General features: G+C 61.5%; 1 protein-coding gene across 1 annotated transcript; it reads right to left on the reverse strand.

The window, feature by feature from the left end:
• Positions 1-1,187: 1,187 nt before the first annotated feature.
• LOC119106105 (cleavage and polyadenylation specificity factor subunit 1) lies at positions 1,188-23,433 on the reverse strand. Its single transcript, XM_037229702.1, has 26 exons — positions 23,212-23,433; positions 21,979-22,164; positions 21,328-21,539; positions 20,722-20,832; positions 19,640-19,812; positions 18,977-19,227; positions 17,998-18,179; positions 17,573-17,702; positions 16,966-17,063; positions 16,345-16,515; positions 15,466-15,702; positions 15,037-15,232; positions 14,370-14,502; positions 13,972-14,022; positions 12,880-12,990; positions 12,231-12,434; positions 11,736-11,817; positions 10,807-10,959; positions 6,592-6,758; positions 6,039-6,147; positions 5,539-5,697; positions 4,782-4,934; positions 3,898-4,133; positions 3,227-3,332; positions 2,004-2,112; positions 1,188-1,504 (listed from the first exon to the last, which is right to left on the reverse strand). The coding sequence occupies exons 2-26, from the start codon at positions 22,151-22,153 to the stop codon at positions 1,188-1,190; spliced, it is 4,026 nt and encodes a 1,341-aa protein (XP_037085597.1). The 5' UTR covers positions 22,154-22,164; positions 23,212-23,433.
• Between the last annotated feature and the right edge of the window lie 189 nt (positions 23,434-23,622).

Raw genomic sequence — 23,622 nt, forward strand, 5'->3', positions numbered from 1 at the left:
GTCGACCATGCGTGATCGGGCTCCGGCCAGCCCCGCCCACCTCACGGAGCGATGCCGCCGCCGCCGCCGACCGCCCAAACGAACGGAGAGGATGTTGGGACCAAAAGCGCTGCTGTGTAGTGACTCGTCTGTAGGGAACGTTCCCGTGGCCTATATGACCAGCAGTTACGGATGGTCGTCGTCGGAATCTGCCGGTGTCTCCACTTGTGATATGAGAGGACTACTAGACGTCACCAATAGGCCTTGGTACTTACTCATTCCGTCACGTGCTTCTTTAGCCGCTGCTTTTGTCCGGTACCGTACGCCATCTCGCCTGGGCAGGTATTTCGTGGCGATGCTCGCGGTGGCAGCTGTGTTAGGAGGTGCGGGCGACGCCGCGTTAACAGCGCGTTCCCGCACCTATGGCCGTTTTGTGGCAGCTCCGTGGCGGCTGTTTTGCGGACGGGTTCTTCCCTGGTAGCTGTTCTGCGGGCCTGCTGTGCCCGTGACGCTGGTTGTGTGACACATTCCGCCGGCCCGTTCCGCCGCTGATCGGGCGCGCCACCGACGGGGCCGCGCCGGCGGCAGCTGCACCGCCAGCGCAGCCGCCGCCACCGCCCCGGCCGTCCCGCGCGCCGGCGCCGCCGCCGGCCGCCCAGAATAATCTCTTAAACAATACACCAGACGATGATATCCGGTGTGTATATGTACACGCGTAACATGACAACGAAGGATGGTCGAATGAAGCACGGTCAGCGCCCGTCGTGTGGCCGCCGACACCGCGGCCTCCAGACACGCTACCGCCGGACTGACGGCAGTGCCGTCCGAGGACCACCGGTGGGCGCGGACGTCCCGGTCGACGGAAGGTCCCGCGGAAGGCGGCTGACTGGCGGCCCGAGCCCCCTGTGGCGCTATCACTGCTGACGGGACGGCGGCGAACACGCCGAACAGCCTCGCTACCCAGCCGAGACCGCCGAGCACGCCCAGCGGACAGACGAGCGTGGCCTGTCGGGTCCGCGGCTGCTCCCACCGCGTCAGCTCCTCATACCGGCAGCCGCGGGCGTTCTCACGACACGCGCTGTCAGAAGCCCGTCCGGTCACAGCTGCCCCCTCGGAGGAACACCGCGCTCCGACGCCCCCCGCACTGCCGGCTGCCGCTCCGACGTCCCCCACGCGCGCACCGCCGGCCGGCCGCCGCCAGCGCCCGCTCAGAAGTGGGCCGTGTACCGGCTGACCTCGGTCAGGTCGTCGGCGATCTCATCCGGCCGCGAGCCGACGCGGCGCGCGGCGTCGTGCCGCTCCGGCGTCGGCATTGACAGGTAGGAGAACACGAGGTCGCCGTCGAGCACGCCCCGCGCCGGGGGCGCCAGCTCGCGCCGCTGGCTGCGGTAGGTGCGGAACGAGCGCGGGTTGAGGCCGAGCCGGTGCGGCAGCTGCGACGTCAGCAGGTTTTGCAGCATTAGCAGGCGCCGGTACGTCTTCTCCGGCAGCGGCAGCAGGAAGCCCAGGCCGCCGTCCAGCGAGGCTGCCGGGCGACCATCGGGTCACGGGTCGGGTCAGGTCACAGATCAGGTCGCACTCAGGTCGTGGGTGAAGCGGTGAGTCAGCGCCGCGCCGTCCCCTCGTGATTCGGTGGTTGCGATGCCGAACCCACTCGGACCCACCCGCTCCTGCATTTAATCATCGGTAGACGATTTCCTTCCATGCAAATTATGTACGACAATCAGGTTGTTACTCTCACGTGTTTGTGAGTGGCACGAGCTGCTGTGCGTCTCTGCCACCCTACCCCACCGCCTGCACCGGGCACACCGCCGACTCTATCCAGCGGCTCTCGCTCACGTTCAAACTGGCCCGGACTGAGCGCATGATGGCCACTGCAGCGGACACGACCCTACACCCAAACACGTAGTCCATACCCCCATGCGGAACAGCGGCGGCCGCACCCACCCCGTTGGTCCAGCGGTCGGGGCTTTCACCGTGCCTACCCGGGCGCCACCGACGGCGCGGCGGCCGTCCGCCCTCACCGTATACGGTCATGTGACGCTTGGCCACAATGGGCGGATGCTTCCTCTCGCCGGAGGTGTCCTTCAGTCGGCACCGCACGCGCGTCATGGTCGACACGCGGGAGCACAGCTGCCAGGCACGGGAGCGGCCGTCAGACGGCGGGAGGGAGGGGGAGGGGGAGCGGGTTCCACTCCGGTCACGGTGCGGGACGTGATGTGACGTTCAACGTGTGCAGCTACTTCCGTAGGTCACTACCGGAATGACAATATCTGTGTACTGCCGCGCAATTCTAACGCAATCCAGCAGGACAACATCTTAGAATGAAGTCGTACTAGTTTTTATAAACACTTATTAGTTCTTATTAGTCACTTTTGGTTTGTTTTTGTTTTTGTTTTCAATTTTGCGTGAAGCAAGACAGGCAAGTCGGGATACGGCGACACAAGCCGTGAATGCCGCCAGTCCTGCGTGAGATCGCCGACACCCAAAGTGAATAAAACATGGATCGCATCGCGGCGCGATGTGATACATGCAACCAGCACAGGCCTTTGACCCGTCTCTTACATCAGTCAAAACTCGAAGCTAAATCGCCGGTCCCTGAGGCCAGGGTCCCGCTGAGAACAAACAGCACCCCTTCCAAGGGACGTCAGGCATGGCTGAAGCTGTGCACTGTGCTGGCGAGCACTTGGAGTTGCGTGCGATTGTGCAACACTTGTTCGGTGAGGTCCACAACTGTCCAGTCGGTGGCTAGTACAGGGAAATACACAATGTTTATATTCCTATCTGGAAGTGTTCCATGTTCGTACTTGGGAGTGTTCAGCGTTCGTACTTGGGAATGTTCCGTGTTCGTATGTGGAAGTGCTCAGTGTTCGTACTTGGGAGTATTCCGTGTTCGTACTTGGGAGTGCTCCGTGTTCGTACATGAGAGCGTTCCGTGTTCGCATTTGGGAGTATTCCGTGTTCGCACTTGAGTGTTCCGTGTTCGTACTTGAGAATGTTCCGTGTTCGCATTTGGGAATGTCCCATGTTCGTACCTAGGTGTTCCGTGTTCGTACTTCGGAGTGTTGTCGTGTTTGACTCCAAATGTGTTCCGTGTCTATGCCCTGTAATATCCTCCTTGTTCCTGAAAGTGCTGTGTCCCAGCCTGCGAGTTCCCAGCGTTTGTAGCTGGAGGTGCTGTGCCCGCCCCTGTGACTGTCCAGCGTTTGTTCAGTGCCTGAGAGCCCCGTCCGCCCGGCGAGGGTACCTGGAAGTCGGCGCGACGCATGAGCCGCTGCCCGCCGCCGCTCTCTCGCGATTCCGGCTGGTACAGGAACACGATCAGGTTCGCCTCGGCGTCCGTCGCCAGGAACCTGCCGGGAGGAGAAGCGTGCCTCACGACTGAGGCACCGGTCCAGGGCGCCATCCAGGGCAGAGGCTTGCCACGGCCAAGCAAACCACGCATGTAGCATGTGGCAGGCTCTTCTCCAAGCATCAGTGGAAGCCGCCTTATACCTAGCTCTGTCGACCAGCTTCCGAGACGCTGAAAACTACTTCGGTAGTGAAACGAGTCGCCTGGCAGGCGGCTTACCACCGCCGTGTTCTGCAGCAGCTTCCGCTGACAGCGCCGCCACGTCGACACGCCAGGTGTGAAAGCACCGCGGCGTGTACCCCGCCCGTCGCTCCGGGGGACTACCGCAGCGCCCCGGCCGGCAGACCTGGCACGCTGTCCTCGCCAGCTGCCGCCGACGGCCGAGCCGGCCCGCCACTCACCCGACCTGCGTGTTGTCTCGGCCCGCCACTCACCCGACCTGCGTGTTGTCTCGGTCCTTCACTCACCCGACCTGCGTGTTGTCTCGGTCCTTCACTCACCCGACCTGCGTGTTGTCTCGGTCCTTCACTCACCCGACCTGCGTGCTGTCTCGGTCCGTCACTCACCCGACCTGCGTGTTGTCTATCAGATACTCGACGGCGTAGATGTCGCGCGGCTTGAAGTCGCGTGCCAGCAGCGAGATGGTGCGGAAGTCCTGCTGGAAGCGCAGCAGCGACACCGAGTTGCACACGTCGGCGGCCATGATGAAGTTCTTCATGGAGCGCAGCTGGTGGATGTACACCTGCGAGTCGATGAACGCCACGCCCACCAGATCGTTGTTCTTCACCGTCCACACGAACACCTGGTGACGAGGACGGTTGGGCTTATTAACGCTGTGACGACGGCGATCTGGATGACGAAACATAAGGGCGACCTGGGCCAGGCAGCCTGGTCATGCAGCCCTTCGTGGCGTGTCTCCAGAGCGGACAAGGCGGTCGGCCCGAAGACCAGTCAACGTCTCGACACAAGCCAAGTGTGGCTGCCGGAGGAGCAGCTGGCAGCATTGCCTCCGTCGCCCAGTTACGGACAGCTACTGATGTGTCGCATTTGCCATTCAAATTAGCTCCAGAGACAATGCAGTCAAGTGGCCGCGCTAAATTCCTTTCGGTCATCTGTTCATGCGGCTTCAGGGAAAGATCAGCGGACCAAATATGAGCAGGGACCGAGAATATTCGAAAGCACCAACTAGCAATGAAGCAGTCATCACATGATGGTAGTGCATGTCTCATCACGTGTACCACCCTAGCAATGTTTCGACAGTCATGTACTGAGGAGACAGACATGCGCACCATATGCTGGGATGGATGAGGGTCAGAAGGAGGGAAGGGAGAACAGACCATTCTGTGTCTCAACTCTTGACCGACCGACCCCGGTAGGGACAACAACAGGAGGTCAGTAAACGGGAAGGAGGGGCGTAGCCGAGCAGACCACGAGCACTGAACATGCTCACCTTCTGGCCGACGGCGCCCAGCAGATAGCCGGCAACGGAGCTGATGGCGCTGACCGGCGCCGACTGCTCCTTGGTCAGCAGCACCTTCAGCTTGTTCTTGGTCAGCGGCTGGCCCGGCTCCGGCACCACCTCGATCACGTCCAGCAGCATCAGCTGCGCGCGGCACAGGGGGACGGACGTCAGCGGCGCACACAGCGAGAGGGACGCTCACGGGGCGCGCCGCGAAACCGATAATAACGGTGCACAACGTAGTACACGGCGGCGACAACGACAGCTGTTAACGGTGGACAACATCAGACGGATGTTGGCAGCGCACACACCAACGTACTACACAGCAGCGTATGCGCCAGCGGGGTACACCGCAGCACGCACGTAACGGCGCAGTCGTGTAACGGGACCAGCGTGAGACCAATGACCGGGCAAACCGACTCAACGGAGTATGGGCAGGTAACTCACCATGACTTTTGACGAACTGCTTAACCTTGACAACAAACCAAACCAAACCAAACCAAACCAAACCTTAACCTTGCTGCGCTGCTATCGCTGCTATGCTACCGCGGATGATAACGATCAAGCTTCGCGCATTGCTTGACAGCGAACTGTTAAACCAGCTTGCGTGAAAGCAGATCAAACACGAACAACTCAAGACATTCATCATCCGCTTCAATGCGCTACACCGCTTACTGCGCTCCTGACCCCAGGATAAAGCACTCGCATCAGTTCCGCCGCCGCGGCCGGCCTGCACCCCATTACTCGCCTTGCCACGGCAGACCACGTCCTCGCCGTAGCTGTGGTTGGTGGCGACGGCGATGTACATGCGCTGGCCGGACCTGTGACCCTCGTAGTTGATGCTGACGTTGTTCATCACCGTCACCACCTCCCACTCCTCGAACTCCATCAGCGCCTTCGGCACCGGCTGGCGGGCGGCGGCACGGAAAGGTGACGGTCAATCCTTCCCATCTCGCTGCTCACCTCTTCGGTGCGAGACGGACCGCTCCACGCAAGCATGATGCATCCCCAGTTCCCACGCACAGAACATCCCAACGGCTGCGGCGACCGGCTGGTTGACATTGCCGCGCATGATGACGTCAGCGATTCCCGCCTTTCTGTGACGACCACCGCGATATTCCCGCGCGAGGGCGGGCGAGCGCCACGCCACGCCGCGTCGCTGCCCACGCGTCCACGCGACGCCCCGTGAACAGTACGCCGAGCGGACTGTGTGGCGCGGTGAGCAGGGTACGCGGCCGGGCGGCGTACCTCCCACGAGACGGGAGAGTACAGCTGGATGGTGTACACCTTCTGGTACGGGTACGGGAAGCGCTCGCCGCGGTCCTCCACGCTCAGCTCCTTGTCGTCGCCGGTGAACCTGGCGACGGTGGCGACATCTGCGTCACGTGGGCCCGCGGGGAGCCGCCCGAAGCAGGCCTGCTGCCGGCCCGCCACGCGGTGCTGGCGGACGGCCAGTTGTGGCAGAACACCGACCGAGACCGGGCTGATGGTAATGTACAATGCTACTCTTCTAGCTCAGGAAACTTAGTCCACGAAACAGAAATATGCTTTTCAAAAATGGAAGCGCCTCCACCGCAAGCTTTCAGGTAAAAGCAGGCGGGATTTGAGTGGGCGAAAGCAGCACCTTACAAACCGTGTTGCTTTGTAGGATAAACGCTGGCGCGCGCATGTCGCGAGACCACATGGCTGCTCCGATACGCTTCGATGTGCGTCCCTCCCCCAAGTCTAAAAAATAAAACAAAAACCACGATCTCCGGACGGGAGCCGGACGCCGGCAGCGACGAGCAGAGCGGCGCCTTACTTGTAAACCTTCATGGAGGGTTGCGCGTTGGAGGTGCAGACCAGGTGCGTCTTGGTCTCCAGGTGGTAGCAGATGATGTGCGGCGTACAGCGCAGCGGTACCTTCCTGATGGGCCACGGCGCGTCGTACAGCAGGTGCGGCGGCAGCACACAGATCCGCATCTCGCCCTGCAGCGTCCCGAGACCACGTGACAGGGCAGGGCTCGGGCTCGGAGCCGACCGCGGAGGCGTCGCCGGGCACGCTGCGACAGTGGCAGCACATCACGCTGCGACAGTGGCCGGCACGTCACGCTGCGACAGTGGCGGCACGTCACGCTGCGACAATGGCCGACATGGCACGCTGCGACGGTGGCCGATACGTCTCGCTGCGACAGTGGCCGACACGTCACGCTGCGACAGTGGCTGACATTTCACGCTGCGACAGTGCCGGCCGTTGCGTTCTGAAATCGCGCCGGAGGCGTCCACGGAAGTACCCGCGGGGGAGCGCCGGAACGCCCAGCGGGTTTTCCGCGCGACAAGGACGACGGACATTCCATTCAGGAGATCGCACGACGATTTCGCTTGAGAACGGCCGCAAAGTACGGCTGTAAAACAGCAGAGGCTCGGTGACGCGGCGGCGGTGTATTTGTTCCGTAGAGGATCAACGGAGTCCTCAGCTGCAACAACCACGGACGGTCTACCGTGAAACAGGGGCGCACACTTCGGCGCGCGGCGGCGGACGGCCGGCTCCTTTGAGGCGGCGGGGAACGGCGCCGCCCGCCAGCTGACTGCGGTCGGCGCGAGCCTCAAGCCACCGTTAGCATGCAGAAACGCGTCGGCAAACGGGGCTGGCCACCACGACTGGTCCCCAAGCGGAATGTCCCACAGCCAGCGCGTATCTCCGCACGCGGCGGAGAGGGTGACACGGGCGACGCCACGCTGCTCGGCCACGCGGCGTTGATACCAGCAGCTGACCAGGTATTGCGGGTCCGCGCCCCCAAACAACCCGACAGGTCCCACACCACCTGGGGGCGGCGAGGTCGCCGCCGCTCAAAGGCTTAAACACTAACAGCTGGGAGAGTGCGCTGGGCGGTGAACCGAGCAGCCGCCAGCGGCTAGTCCAGTCCGGAGGGTCGATCGATCACCGAGAGCAGCGCCTCTGCATGCCGGGCCGTCTGCAGAGCAGCGGGACGGCCGGGGCACCGCCGCTAAAAATACTCGTCCCGTCTGGCGGCGCGCCACGGCCGGCGGCCGCTACAGGGGCGCCGCTGCGACCTTGGCGGGCGTCAGAGGCACCCAGCTGTCCACGCCGCGCTACAGGGCCGCCGGAGCGAGCCCGACGGACCGGACGGCTCGAGAGGTCAGCCGAGGTCAGCAGCCGTCGAGCGGCACTCAGCGGACCGGAGAGCTCCGCTGCACGCGAGGAAGCGTCCGTGTGGTGCAGCGGCGGCGCGGAGCGGGCCGCATGGCAGCGGCCGACGACCCCAACGCGTCGCAGCGATGACAGAGCTCGGCAGGAAGAGGAGCGCCAGCGTCCGGGAGGACGGCGCCCATGGCCAGGTGAGCGACGCCGCCCAACACCCCGGGCAGGCGCAGCGACGATGCACCACACCGTGGTGCTGACTGCCGCTCCGGTCGTGATTGGTCGTCACCGAACGTCAAACGTTTTGTCGTCGGCTGGTTATTAGCGCCGACGTAACGTCCGCAGCGATGGCCATTTTCCGACCGCTCTGTGCCAGGAGGATGATGCAGCCTGTAGACAATGGCTGGACTGTGGTGATAACTGTCATTTCGCGCCTTTATACAACATGTTCGCAAATAAGGGTAAACCAAAACCCAAAGACAGCGTCGGACACACCGCAGCTCCCTGTTACAAGGACGGTTAACGCTGTCTTTTTATGGGCGTGGCCTTGACGAGAACAGTCGCTCATGTACTGAGAATCACTCAGGCAACGCTCACGGATTCACATACTCTCGAACTGCACCACCGCCATCTAACGGCTGTGTTCCCCACTGCATCATACGGCATCTAACTGGCGTATTTCCCACTGTTTCACTTCATTTAGTCCGTCTGTTTTTGCCAGCCATTTGCTTCTCAGGCTGTCGCAGTCCCGCAAAGTTTTAAAACTTACACGAGCCCCATAGAAGACCAGGACTACCGTTGCATGCGCCTCGTTCAGTGCATGCTCGAAATACCCAGGTAGAACACCAGACTTTTCATGGTTCTAGCTATATCACGTTGCGCCTTTGTCCCCTGAGCGTCACAACATCTCTGCGCCACAATTTCCCTGCGCTCGACTTGTTTCAGTGCAACCTGGTTGAGCCCGTGCCTCTGAGAATGCTCAGGGCCCGAGCCGAGGTGATTGATGGGCTTTAGAGAGCCGTTGGCGCTGGTCCACCCAGCGCCCATTTCGGCCAGAGTTTGCGTACCCTGTGGCGGTGTTCTGGGAACCCCAGTCGCTCCAGCGTACCAACTTCATGGCCGCCAAGGCCCACTGCCCCTGCGTCTGGCAAATGCCCCCGCTCACCCGCTCCAGCCAGCCCGCGCGTTTGTCGGCGGGTCGCATCCTCCCACCCCGCGTGTGCCGCTGACGGCCGGGCCGTGTCCTGCTGCAGGCGGCCGACGGCTGGGAGCCGGCCAGCAAGCGTCTGCGCTCTCTGGTGCACCAGATGCGCTCACTGAGCCTCGGCGACATGCCCTGGTCGCGGCGCCGGCCGGCCGCGCCGCCGCCCGCCGCGCCGCCATCGCCGGCCGTGCCACGCCTCGCCGCGCCGCCGGACACGGCGCCGCGGACACGGCCGGACGCCGGCGCGGACACCACCGCCGGCGGACACGGCGCCGCCGCGGCGGCCGCCCAGAGTCGGAAGCGGTGTGAGGAGGAGGAGGCCGGCAGTCGCAGCAAGAAGGCGCGCAGTCGGATGCGGCTGGCGCCCACCGAGGTGGTGATGACGTCATGCTACATCGAGCAGACCCTGTACACGTAGTGCGAGGAACCGGCGCTCGTGCGCGCGCGTCGCTCTGACGTGGAGAGCTTTGGGTGTGACAAGGCTGTGAGTAATGAGTCAGCGATTTTTGAGAGGCGGGTTTTACGCGCGAACGGGTAACATATCTTGAAATGAATGGCATGCATAGTGTAACGAGCATCTAACCCAAAAGATGTGTCCACCATCTTAAGCTGTTACGCTTATCTTGGACAGGATGAAATGTATGGTAACTACGTAGCGCAAAAAGACGTTCACGCAACCACAACTGCTTTTCAATTAAACATAGTCGGAGCGGGGAACCACGAAATGCTGCAGGCAGCAGATCTAATAGCTGGCTAACCGCAGCTTACTGGGTCCTTCGTCCGCACGCGCGTCACCACGTGTCTCTGCCCACTCGTGCCAATACACGGCCAGTCAGCGTGTGAACCGGTCCTTTGCGCGCGCCGCTCTGCCCGTGTTTTCGTCTGAGCAGCTGAGCCGCCATCCTGGCCATGACGTCGGGCGCTGCTGAGCCGGCGTCAGCGGCGGCCAGCCGGCGGGACGGGTGGACAGGAGACGCCGACCGACAGGCAGATACAGTCAGCTGGGTGGCGGGGAGGGGGAGGGGCAGGGGGCGGCGGCACCGTAGGGGATAGCTCAGCGGTCGCAAAGCCATAGAGATAGGGGTAATAGCGGGAGGATGGTTATGGAGACGACGAAATCGAATGAGTGCGACCGGTCAAGAAATGAAAGCCAATGCTGCGATGGCAAAGACAGTACGCTGGACAAGCCTGTACAACTATTTTTGTCCGCACCAATCCATACAGTGGACGCTTGCGAGGTCACGGACGATCAAGAGACCAGCAAGGAAGTTGCAGATGGCGCCCCATTATGCTGCAGTTCGAAGTCACAATTACTCTGCTGTTACCTGGGTCTCGAGTCAGCACCTTACGTCCATCCCAGCTAACCAACAAAGCCAAGGGTGTGCCAAATTCCGCCCTCTCCCCTCCCCCCCCCCCCCACCCCCCGCTTAACAATCGCCCCCCACCAAAACAACAGTGCAATAAATTCTGACGACCAGGCGCCGGGTGAACTGGTGCCAAGGAAACGTCACAACAGCAGCTGCATTCAACAGGTGGACGGAGCGTGCACAAGCCGACGCGCCTGACAAAATAACCGTCGGAACATGGCCACATCCGACCGCTGACGCCTCCAGCCGCTCCAGTCTAATGCAAACCGGGCGGAGCGCCTCCACAGCACTGCGACCGCCCACCTCCTTGTTGAAGTAGAGGAAGCCCTGCGGGCAGTTGACGTTGTTGAAGCTGGCGAAGCTCTTGAGCCGGCCGTCGATGGTCATGGGATGGAAGCGCAGCTCTCCGCGGGTCGTCATCAGGATCCAGTGCGGGTTCGGGCCGCACAGGAACAGCTGCCGGGCCAGGCGGCGTCAGACAGGCCCCGGGGGCAGTCCGGCGAGGTCGGAGGAGGTCATGAGTGGTCAGAGGTGGTCAGAGGTGGTCAGAGACGGTCAGAGGTGGTCAGAAGTGGTCAGAAGCGGTCAGGCGGTGATCAGAGGCGGTCAGAGGTGGTCAGAGACGGTCAGAGGTGGTCAGAAGTGATCAGAGGTGGTCAGGCGTGGTCAGGCGATGGTCAGAGACGGTCAGAGGTGGTCAGGTGTGGTCAGGCGATGGTCAGGGGCACTCACAAGTGGTCAGAGGCGGTCAGACAACGGTCAGAGATGGTCAGAGACGGTGAGGCGTGGTCAGCAAACGATGACAGACGTTGTCAGACATGGTCATGCATGGTCCGAGACGGTCAGTATTGATCAGAAGGGGTCCGTTGGCAACAGGGTGACTGAGGTAACGCCCGGTGCACCAGCATAAAAAGGGAACCAATCGCTTGCCAGAAACCCCAAACTGGCTACATGCGACCACGCAATGATAGGTGCCTGCGGCAACGACGACGATGGTCTCAGCGCCACCGCGCGACAAAACATCGAAGGGTCAGACCCGGTGCCGGTAGCCGAGCATACCCGGTGACCACCCGGGCATCAGAGGGTAACCGGTGACAAATAAGGCTCACAGCCGGCACGAGGCATATCGGAGGCGGATCGAGGCTTTGGAAGTGTTCTGATGCTGAGATGGGATCCCCAGCGCTCAGACCAGCCCCGCGTCTGCCCGGAGCCGACGCCAGCGGCCTACGCACCCCGTCGAAGCCGGCCACGTTGGTGAACTCCCGCAGCAGGCCGGGGGCGCCCGGCTCGGCGTCGGCCATCGGACGCGTCTTGCTGCGAACAGACGGACGGGGACGTCAGACGGGGTGGGATCTTAGAGGAGGAGATGACGATGGCGATGATTGTGGCTTAGACGTACCGACGGTGGAGGTCATTTTACGCCCTGGTATCCGAGAGACGCACAGACCTCATCACGAATAAGTCATCCCAGCTAGCTGTGACTGACCTCAGCATCCGCTAGCTCACTCCATGTTATCAGTCGTAGCGAGGCGAGGGTAAAAACACTGCCGGCCGGTGCCAATATGACACAGCAGGCTGATATCTAAGGTTGGTGAAATTGTTTCATTGCTTTATTACCTAACAATAATAAGGCACGCCTTCCTAACGCCCGGAAACCTTCCCGACAACATCGACGCTCCAACCGGACACCAAACCACCAAACCACCATCAGCTGTCACCTCCCCGACCTTTTCCTGGTGCGGATGATGATGTCATGCTGGACTCGGCGCAGCTTGACCTTGAGCTGGCTCTCGGGCAGCGCGTAGCAGGGGAACACCTCGTAGATGAGCAGCTGCTCGCCGACGAGCGCGGTCAGCACCGGCCGCGACTTCCGGTAGCCGAGGCACGAGAGGCGTAGCTCGCGGATGGGCGGTGGCCGTGCCGCCTCGCCCCTGCAACATCGGCGCCGAGGTGTGACGCGGGACGACGGGACGCACCCAGAGGGGGGGGGGGGGCGAATATGGAGCACGGTCGATTGTGGGGCAACACAGATTCCGCAATACTCAGCGGGGTGAAGAGCGCGTCTCCTGACATACACACCTAACTAACGATCAGCAGTTCCCAGAAGTGAGCCACCCGCCAGCACGACGGCAACGCGATGTCTTTAACTGCCCTGTTGTAAAAAAAGACGTCCCGGATGTTCCACTGTGCATGCATTCCGCTAAAAGTTAGAAGTCCGCGTCCAACTGGCCGTTATTTCCCGCGCTTCTGCCAACCCGTCCCCGTCCCCGTCCCGTCCCGTTCCGGTCCCGGTCCCGGTCCCGGTCCCGGTCCCGGTCCCGGTCCCGGTCCCCGTCCCCGTCCCCGTCCCCGTCCCCGTCCTGTCCCGCTGCTCACTCGAGCTGCGGCTGCGGCTCGTCGTGGCCGATCACGGTCCAGCCGTGCGCCAGGCCGCGCAGCACCAGCGCCGGACGGAAGTCGGGCAGCGACAGCAGCGCCACGTCGCCGCTACCGTAGGCCAGCAGCACCCAGGGCGTCGCCGCCGGCGTCTCGCGCCACCGCCGCCAGCTGCCGGTGCGGGGGGGGGGGGGTGAGAGTGATGATGCGGGAGTGGAGCCGGGTGCTGCAGCGGAAGCCGCCGCTCACGGCGCGACAGCAGTGTACGTGCAAGTCGCAGACACGTTCTGACACAGCACACAGCCACCAAACGACACAGGTCAGTCTCCGGTAGCTATGCGGCCGACAGCAATCCAGACGGGCGCCGACACCAGGACGCGGGCACAGCCTGAGGGTGGCAATGACAGGCGCCGACGAGTGATCTGGCACATGACGCGTCGCCGTCCGCACTTCTGTGGCTTCCTCCGCTGTTAGTCAGCCGCCGCCCGAGGCGACATCAGTCCCACACGCCGCCCACGCCGGAGTCACAACGCCCTTCACACACACACAAGCTTCTTCACACGCGCTCCTTCCGGTCCCGCTAGACTGCGTGACTCGTGTGACTTGCAGTGCATGTTTGTACTGTACGACTGACTGATGGGACTGTGCTGTTTGCATTGTATCGACACTCACGGCTTGCATCTATGTTCCACCACGTTTCATTTGCCCACGAGAGGTCGCCATAGCCGTAAGATTCAGGTACGGATCGCAGATGTCCCGGAGGGCCAGCGGCTAAAGAGCGTCCACACCGCTTCTCCAGCTGGCCAGGGGGACCCCAGTCCGGCATCAGCGGCTCAAGCGGCCGGTCTGGAGCGCTCCTAAACAGGCCACCTCTCAGTCACGAGAGCGCAGCACGAGCGGGCGCGGGGGGGGGGGGGGGTCGGTGGTGCGCACAGGAGCGGGACTGGGTGTACCTGGGCGGGCCGGAGCGGGACGGCGCGAACCTGAGCGGGGCGGAGCGGGACGGAGCGTACCTGGGCGGGGCGGGATGGGGCGTACCTGGGCGGGGCGGCGCCGTCCGGCCGGCTGGCCTCCACCGACAGCTGGGCGAACATGGAGGCGGCCGACTCGCCGTACAGCATCTCGTCCTCGTCGTCCAGCTCCCTGGCGGCAGCGGCACCCGTCACGGCACCCACTACGACAAAGGCTCGCTCGTGAACTCGCAGGAACGTGATGGGATAAAGAACAGCTCAAACACACCAAACCTCACGGCTGGTATTGACTGCGCCGAGTTCAGCCAACAAGAAACCCGCGCCATTCGATACTGCGCCGCTTTACGAAGCGGCTAGGGATGCCCTGATCAGCCACAACAGAGGTCCCAGTGCGCGCCCACGGCTGTCCTGGTGGGCCTCCACGGTGGTCCCGGCGGGCCCACACAGCGGTCACAGCGGGCCCCACCCCGGCACCGGTGGGCCCCACAGCGGTGCTGGAGAGGAGACGGCAAGCCGTACTGTTTGCGTTGCTCGTCGGTCGGCTGCTTGTCCGCGACGCCGGCCAGCTGCTCGTCAATGTCCCGGATGTAGGAGGGCACAGCGGTGCTGAACAGGCCGCTCCTGTCCACGAACGCCGAGGCCAGCACCACGTCTGCGGGCGGCCCGCGCACGGTGACGACAGATGGCGGCGGCTCAGCGGCAGGTGCAGGACACCGTGCCAGGTCATCCCATGCGATGCAAAGGTATGCTTTATGTGGTTCGTATGAAAGCTCGCCGAGATTCAGGAAAATCATGATTTGTTTTCCGCGATTCATCAGTGATGCGATTATTCCTGGTGATTGGGAAATCGCGCGGGTTATTCCACGGAGCGCTGCCCTTCGGTGCTAAAAGCACGAAGTAAAGGTAAGGAGACAAAACGGGATGTCATTTACGTACTGCACACGCCTTTACACAAGCATACATGCACCACCTATCTGCCCGCGCATGTGAAGCTTAACAAAACATCCCAAAATTATCTAGCATCGAAATGAGGAAGCCAGAGAATAGCTTTATGGAAGAACACTAGATCACAGATTCACGTGCACTGGAACTATTCGTTGCTCTTTGTCGTCCATAACTCACGGCACAAACGATACCAGCTCCAGGCTGAGAACGTCACACATACGGCACCTTTTCCCGCCCTCACCCTTCGTGTCGATGTCGGGCACCGTCAGCACCAGGCGACTATCGTCCAGCGACACCAGCGCCACCTCTCCGCTCTCCGAGCAAACGACAACGTAGGGGTCGGCGATAGAGGCCGCCGCCAGCGGCGCCTCCAGGCCCACGTCCACCTGATGCACCAGCGTGGAGCCGTCCAGCAGCAGCACGGCGGCTGTTGTCACCTGCGCGCGCAGAGGCGGCGAGGTCACCCTGGTCAGTGGCGCCGTCCGTGACGCCGGCGGTTATGACGTCATACTGCGGCGGCATCGGCGACGGCGGTCGTCGGTACTTCAACAGCGTGCGGCGCAGCACCATCGCATCACTTGACACACCCAACCACACGCGTGCTTGCCTCCAAGCGGAGCCAAAACCACCGGGTGGGGTCCACGGCGCGCTCGGCCGGCCGCCAGCCCACCTGCACGATGTAGCGCCGCTCGCCCAAGTTCCCAGCGGCCACGGTGCGCGCCGCCGTCTGGAAGCCGCTCTTGTCCAGCTCGTTGATGGCCTCGCCCGTCTGCAGCACCATGGTGGCCTCGGGGCGGCTGAGCAGGAGGAAGGCGTGCTGCTCGCCGCTGCCGCCGCCGCCGCCGCTGTCCGGGCCCAGCACCGTCCACATGTCCAGACAGCCCGGCAGCGTGAACGTGGTCACCACCTGGTGCGGGGCGGGAGGTGGTCAGGTGTCGGTGGGGAGGCAGGCCTCCGACGGGTCATCTGGCCGAGGGTGAAGCAAAGAGGCGCCGGAGCCGAGGCAGTCTGGCAGGGAGGCCGGGTAGTGCTCTACCAACCGGGGTAGAGTCAGACCGGGTAGAGCTCTACCAACTGCAGTAAAGCCAGGCCCGGTAGTTCTACTAATTATGGTAGTCAGGCTTGGTAGAGTTCTACCAGCTGGGGTGGGGCCAAGCTCAAAAGAGCTCTACCAGCCAGGGTAGAGCGAGGCCCGGCGGAACTCTACGCCAGCTGCCCCGCTTGGACAGCAAAGCGGGAGGCCTAGCCTTAGCCAGTCACAGAGATATTGCAGACGGAAGACACCCAGCACAGGGCGTTACTCCCCGACGCTCGTATCTCGCTTTGCGGGCGCGTCGGACCACACATGCGGTGCAAAACGCACACAAAGCCGCCTCCTGCTAAGTCCTCGAGTTCGGCGCGCGCCGGCCCTGACCTCTCACAGACGGCTGACCTGGAGCGGCCGTGCCTGAACGTGTGATCTCTCAGAGGCCGGCCTGAGGTCAGTGACCTCTGAACCGATGACCTGAAGTCAGCGCTGTGGATCGATGAACTCGCAGCGGAGGCTGACCTGGGGTCGGACGGAGCGCTGCAGCACGGAGAGCGCGCCGTTCTTGCCGTGGCCGGAGGTGGTGATGAGCTCGATGTCCGGGTCGTCCAGCGTGAACTCCTCCGAGAGGAAGGCCGGCTGACCCATGGACAGCTGGCCGCACGGGCTCAGGTTCAGGATGCTGTCGCACACCTGCCGCCAGCGGGTCACCGTGGTCACGGCTGGCTGCGCACACTCCAGATCAGGACACTGGCTCATCAGTGCGGCAGAGGAAGGCATGCGTCGACTGGGTATGACCGTGACAGAGGAGGGCTTGCGCCGACTGAGTATGACGGGAACGACACGACGGCGCTGTCGTGGTGATCCTGTACATTACGAACGCTCATACCGCGCGATATTTCACGCAGCGCCAGCTGATACTGTTTTATACGAATTGGAATGTCGCATGGGCTACTGCAAACACTGACCAAAGACGGAGATCGTTCCGTATACAAATTCAAACGAGTACGATATAGCGTTCCATTCGTGAGCAGCGTAGCCTCAGGATATAGCCACATGTTAAGGACGTAATCCACAGCGTCACGGCATTCGCCGCCTCTGACGCACACTTCGGTGCTTTCCGCCGGGCCACCGCCCACGTACCTCGAACGTGTACTGCTTCAGTTGCGTCTGAGCCATGTCCTCGCTCCCGTACACCTCCAGCTCCTCCAGGTCCAGGTTCTCGATGTTGGTGAGGGGCCCTGGCCGGGAAGAAGGGCGGAGGTCACGTACACGGCGCAGAAGCACGGAGATCGTGCTGTACCGCGGTAGTATGGACATAAGCGCACAAGACTCTGGACAGCATGTCTGCGACGATGGGTCCGGCCGGAACAAACACCAGCGTCGACTGATGCCAGCTTCCACACATTGCGATGGGAGCATCGCAATGGGCAACGCAGAACCACTATGCCACATACCGTTTGATTAACCGATTCCATACCCAGGGTGGCAGGATGAGAGTGTAAGACATGCAATGATTCGTCGTCTCCACACCCTGGGTGGCAGAATGAGAGGGTCAGGCATGCGTTGATTCAACGTCTCCCCACCCTGGGTGGCAGAATGACAGGGCCAGGCATGCGTTGATTCGTCGTCTCCACACCCAGGGTAGCAGGATGAGAGGGCCAGGCATGCGTTGATTCAACGTTTCCCCGCCCAGGTTGGCAGGATGGGAGAATAGGACCATCCGAGCTGCCGGGGTCAGCGCACTAACCGTCCGTCCTTCGGCGCTTGCTCAGTGGCTCGCCGTCCCTGTCGAGCGCCTTCTTCTCCTGGATGCGCAGCAGCAGCGAGTTGCCCAGCCGCGAGCCCAGGAACAGGTAGTGGTCGTCGCAAACAGTCATCTGCGAACATGGGACGGTCGGGGGTGGTGAGTGGGAAGCGTCACGGTTGGGGCGTGGTGAGAATTCAATAAGGTGCACACAAAACAGGGCGAAAGTGGACTCGTCGGGCGCTAACACATCCTAACATGTCACTTCCATCCCGCATGACGCCTCCTCCCTCTACAGCCCCACCCCTCTCCCAACACACACACTAGACCGGAGTCCACAATGGCTCCTTCCAGCTCCCTTTCCCCATTCTCACACCCGACCTTACCCCCCCCCCCCCCCCCCCCTCCCCGCGCGGGCAGACACTCACGCAGGTGGTGAGTACGCTGGAGGCGGCGCGCTCGAAGTTGAAGTCGCGTACGCTCCGCATGCTGTCGGCCACCAGCGTGACCACGTAGAGCTCGCCGGTGCGCAGCGACACCACCAGCTGGTCGGGCGTCACGAACACCGAGTGTGCGCAGTCCAGGGTCATCTTGACGCTGTCCAGCGTCTCTGCCGGGCCGGAACGCACGAGTCCAGGCGGCGCACGGGTGACGGAGAGAGACGATGGGGCAAAGCGAAGAGAAGGGGAGGGAGAATTTAAGTTTGCCTCCGTGCACGAATGTCGGCGCAGACATGCGCTGGGTGACCTCATTGGGTCTTAACCGCACTGTGCGTCAGCTTCGGCATCGGCAGACCCACCAGGGTACATCCCTGCCCTGCCATATACATACTTACACAGCGCAACACCTGAGCTTTACGGCGAGATAGTAAGCCCACCCAGCAGTCGACGCCATCGGACGTCACACCAGTCCGCTGCACCAACCCACCGCCCGCCACGAGCCTGACCCACGGCCGACCCCGCCCGAGACGTCTCCCACTCACTGAGGCCCCACCCACGGCCAAGCCCGCCCGAGACGTCTCCCACTCACTGAGGCCCCACCCACGGCCGAGCCCGCCCGAGGCGTCTCCCACTCACTGAGGCCCCCACCCACGGACGACCCCGCCCGAGACGTCTCCCACTCACTGAGGCCCCACCCACGGCCGAACCCGCCCGAGGCGTCTCCCACTCACTGCGGCCCCCACCCACGACCGACCTCGCCCGAGGCATCTCCCACTCACTGAGGCTCCACCCACGGCCGAGCCCGCCCGAGGCATCTCCCACTCACTGAGGCCCCACCCACGGCCGAGCCCGCCCGAGGCGTCTCCCACTCACTGAGGCCCCACCCACGGCCGAGCCCGCCCGAGGCGTCTCCCACTCACTGAAGCCCCACCCACGGCCGAGCCCGCCCGAGGCGCCTCCCACTCACTGAGGGGGAAGCGGGAGCTGGTCTCCGTCATGGTGTTTAGCGACACGCCGTACGTGGGCACGCTCTGGTTCAGGTAGAGCAGGCTGTTGGTGGCCATGACCAGGGCGCCGCCGATGGGCCGCGGCACGGGAGCGATACGCAGGCAGTCGAACGGCAGGTTGGCCACCGTCCAGATCACCGGGTGCACGCGCTGCTCCACGTTCAGCGAGATGGCCACCAGCTGGTACGTGTCGCGGCGCACCGCCAGCCGCCTGAGGGGAACAAGGTGTCGGGGTCACGTGGTCCGGGCCGGGACGCGGCAGAACCGGCCGCACCAGGTCAAGCTTTGGCTCGGGTGTACGGCAGGCCACACCTGACGTTGCAGAGTGGAGGAGGACGACACTTCCGCGCACTCCACCTCTGGACAACGGTCGTAAATTACACGTGAAACTGCGGCAAGCGTGTGATTTTATACGCTTGAACACGCAGAGCATCGAAAATATTATCCGACACAACCACGCGCTATCAAATCTTAACCTTACAGAGGCCAGCTGGACAACGTTGAAAAAAACAGCCGAAACTGCACCGCATACATTTCGTTATTCAACAAGAACATGCCACTCAAAAGTGAAAACATCTAACAATGCCGAGCTCTCGCCATAGGAAAACGACACCAGCACTTACCCGGCGAACGTCTTGATCGGCTCGTACAGAATGGCAAGCGTCGGTTCGTAGTAGCCGTGCAGAAACTGAACGTCGGCGACGTTGCAGAGCCGCTCGTCCAGCTCCTTCAGGTTGATGACGTAAGATGGCAGCACCGGCGAGCGTCGGCTGCCTGTCTCCTCGTCCACGGTTACCTGTCGGTCGTGGCGAGAGCAAGGCCGCTGGTAAGAGCGCCGACGAAGGAGAGGTAACTTCTGAGAGCGGTGACGGAAGTGAGGCCGCTGGTGAGAGCGCCGAGAGCGAGGCCGCCGGTGAGAGGGCCGACGAGAGCGCAGCCACTACGGAGAGCGTCAACGAGAGCGAGGCCGCTGGTGAGAGCGCCGACGAGGGCGAGGCCACTTCTGAGAGCGGTAACGAGAGTGAGGCCACTGGTGAGAGCGCCGACGAGAGCGAGGCCGCTGGTGAGAGGGCCGACGAGAGCGAGGCCGCTGGTGAGAGGGCCGACGAGAGCGAGGCCGCTGGTGAGAGGGCCGGCGAGAGCGAGGCCGCTGGTGAGAGGGCCGACGAGAGCGAGGCCGCTGGTGAGAGGGCCGACGAGAGCGCAGCCACTACGGAGGGCGCCGACGAGAGCAAGCACCGGCCCTCCACCCGTCGGCACCGGCCTCTCCGCCCGCCGGCACTCCCGACCCACCTCTCGCCGGCACCACCCCTCCACCCGTCGGCACCCCCGACCCGCCTCTCGCCGGCACCGGCCCCTCCACCCGTCGGCACCCCCGACCCGCCTCTCGCCGGCACCGACCTCCCCACCCGTCGGCACCCCCGACCCACCTCTCGCCGGCACCGATCTCCCCACCCGTCGGCACTCCCGACCCGCCTCTCGCCGGCACCACCCTTCCACCCGTCGGCACCCCCGACCCGCCTCTCGCCGGCACCGACCCCTCCACCCGTCGGCACCCCCGACCCACCTCTCGCCGGCACCGATCTCCCCACCCGTCGGCATCCTCGACCCACCTCTCGCCGGCACCGACCTCCCCACCCTTCGGCACCCTCGACCCACCTCTCGCCGGCACCGACCTCCCCACCCGTCGGCACCCCGGACCCACCTCTCGCCGGAACGGCAGGATGACGATGCGTCGGCCGTAGATGAGCATGGCGGCGCAGCGGCTCTCCGGATCCACGCGCATCTGCACGCCCGTCAGGTCCGTACAGCCCGACTGGGGACGAGGGGACGCTCAGCACCAGCACGGGCGCGGCCGCCAGCGCCGTTCGGGAGGCGGCGCCACGCCGCCCGAACGGCTGAAGTAGCGACATGGTCAGCTGGCGGCGGGGTGAGAGCGCGCTGCGGCGATTCGGCAGGGAACAGCTGCCCGGGTAGTACGGGCACAGCGCAGAGCGGGAGCCCGTGCTGACACGACGAATCGGTCAGAGATGTCGCGATCGGGAAGGCCGCGTTCGTTACCCGCTGAAGACGGCAGCCTGTAGTTACGGTTCGTACCGAGCACATACTGGTTCATACAAGGTCCATGCAGAGAGTGTTTCGGTTCATATTGTCATAATCTCCTCCACTAACGGCCTAGGTTGCAGACTCTAAATTCCTTCCCACTGAATATGTCCTCTTTTGTGCAGTCCGTCCGTCTGTCCGTCTGTCCGTCATCTGTCCGTGCTGCAGCGTCTCCCCTGGCCTAGTCCACGCCGCAGACGGCCCGCACCTTCATCTCATCTTCCTCGAACATGTGCATGGAGATGGTGGCAATGTCGTGCCGCAGCGGGTCGTATTCGCACAGCGCCAGCTTGGCCTCGTCGAACGCCACCAGCAGCGAGTCCCGCTTCGCACCGGGCAGCGAGGCCGACGCCAGCGCCGCCACGCGGCCGTACAGCGAAAACGACAGCAGACACTCAAGCCGCGTCTTGGGCCGCTCCTCTGCAAGGATCCAGCGTTGGCGGCGTTCATGACACACGTACGAGGTTACAGAGACGCAGCTGAATCGGTCAATTCGGGGGAGGTTCAAAGGTGGCTCTGTGTACTTCAGATGAAGTTGAAGACTGCATCAGTCTAATGAATGTCACGAAATGCCTTCACTATGTACAGCAGCTGGCTCCTGACTGCCCATTTATGATGGTGATTTTGGCTTGTGAATATATGGAATGGCTGCCACTCCTGACTCATGAGAACGACAGCTTGTCGGAGAGGACGCGCCACCGCTATCAGCATGTGCCCCATGTACCACAGAACAAGTCCCATCAATAACTTTGACATCATGTATGACAAATGACCATAAACACAGTGTTGTGCATGTTCCTCACAGAGACCGACACCAGCATCCTTATGTCGGCGATCGCTAGCATGGACCGTGTCCCACCTTCATCTGATGACAGGACAGCATCCGGGTCGGGGACCAGCCGGTATATCTTGAGCATGTTGGAGCCGGCCACCACCAGCTGCTGGTCGCCCTGGCCGATGAAGTTGCAGTAGAGGCTTGCCTCCACTCCCGTGGGCGGGTGGATGGTCTTGTGGATTGAGTACATTGTTGACATGGTGGCTGCCCCTGTGAGATGGGGTACACATGGTTGATGTGAGCACACTGTAGAGCTGATAGCCCAGAAGGAGTGTTAGTAATGGCATGTAAAACCTAAATACATACATGACACTGAAACCTTACCATCATGTGTGACACCTGAACACCTAAATGCATGATGGTAGAATCAAATGAGACAATGCTTGCAGTATTTCCAATTTTGTGCAAAATGTCAGACTGTCTTTCATATATCATGGATGATAACAGTCTGCATCAAAATCATGGCCTTGACATGCCCTTGACATCCATAAAGGTCAAATGATATCACTGGCACTCACATACTGACATTCAGTATGCTATTCAGCAAACAAGCATTAAAGAACCTCTAATGTCACTGCAAAAGTATCTGCTGCCTGTAAAAGTGTACAAGAAGTCATATATTCTGCAATGTCAGAAGCCTACACATCCCTTAAACCACTGCATAATACAGTTTAACAATTACTATCCCTCATCATTCATAATACAGTTTAACAATTACATCCCTCATAACAATTACTATACCCATTCTTGGATCTTAAGATAACAAGGTGGTGCCCATGGATAGAAGATTGGATGTGTGACACTGTATTTCAAATGTCAATGGTCACACCTGCTGACAAGTTACTATGACAGATCCATTCAGCGGTCAAGATCTATGTAATACCAGCATCCATGCTACCACAGCCTACAAAGCTGTGGGGCTAGAAATAGAGCCTCAACTTTGCTTATCATAATAGACTGTCATGAGCCCTTATGGGTAACTTCAACATACATTCAGCTATAAAAACTTGATGCAGAATCAAACACATTATCCAATGCTCTGATTTTCTCAGACTCGAATTTTTCTAGCTGGCATGAGAAAACTGTTGTTCCTTAACTTGTATGTGACAGAAAAATACCAACCATTCTGTCAGGGTTGGGACAGGACACAAGATGATGGCTGCAATGACACACATCCAGCATACCTTCACAAAAACTGACTTATAATGACAGACAGTCACAAAGGTACGCAAAACATTCAACATATGAAATACCCACCAACGAAGTGAAAATTATATCTAGCCGAGGCTTGCTATCGGTGGCCGTGCGGCAGCTGTGATTACAACTGTTACACAGGGTTCCTTCATGAGGCTTGGGCCTTCATCAAATCCAAAAGTGTGCCATAGAAACAAATAGGAATAGCCCAAAACCTCGGTTCACGAAACTCAATATTTGTGCGCCTCCTCAATAGACACGCTCCCAAATGTATCACGCGGCCCTATTTGCGGAGCGCTCTCCCTGAGCGTGTTTTTCCTTCGGAGAGGCGCTACGCCGCATTGGCGCAGCTGCGCCGTAAACAGTCTCTTTGTAGAAATGGGCAAAATAGTTTTCGAATATACTTGATTCGTACGAAACTCTGGTGGTTAAACGGATCAGACGCTTTGGCCACATTAGGTTGCATTTTCAAGT

Source organism: Pollicipes pollicipes, unplaced genomic scaffold (assembly GCF_011947565.3).
Source record: "Pollicipes pollicipes isolate AB1234 unplaced genomic scaffold, Ppol_2.1 Scaffold_6138;HRSCAF=7277_pilon_pilon_pilon, whole genome shotgun sequence".
NCBI lineage: Eukaryota > Metazoa > Arthropoda > Thecostraca > Pollicipedomorpha > Pollicipedidae > Pollicipes > Pollicipes pollicipes.

What these genes read in the sequence shown, in the direction of transcription:
- LOC119106105 (XM_037229702.1), bottom strand. Translation starts at nt 22,153, where the DNA reads ATGTCAACAATGTACTCAATCCACAAGACCATCCACCCGCCCACGGGA. An exon ending in CAAGCGCCGAAGGACGGACG is followed by an intron (nt 17,064 to 17,572) that starts GTTAGTGCGCTG and finishes CTTCCCGGCCAG; the next exon opens with GGCCCCTCACCAACATCGAG. An exon ending in ATAGACAACACGCAGGTCGG is followed by an intron (nt 3,333 to 3,897) that starts GTGAGTGACGGA and finishes TCCTCCCGGCAG; the next exon opens with GTTCCTGGCGACGGACGCCG.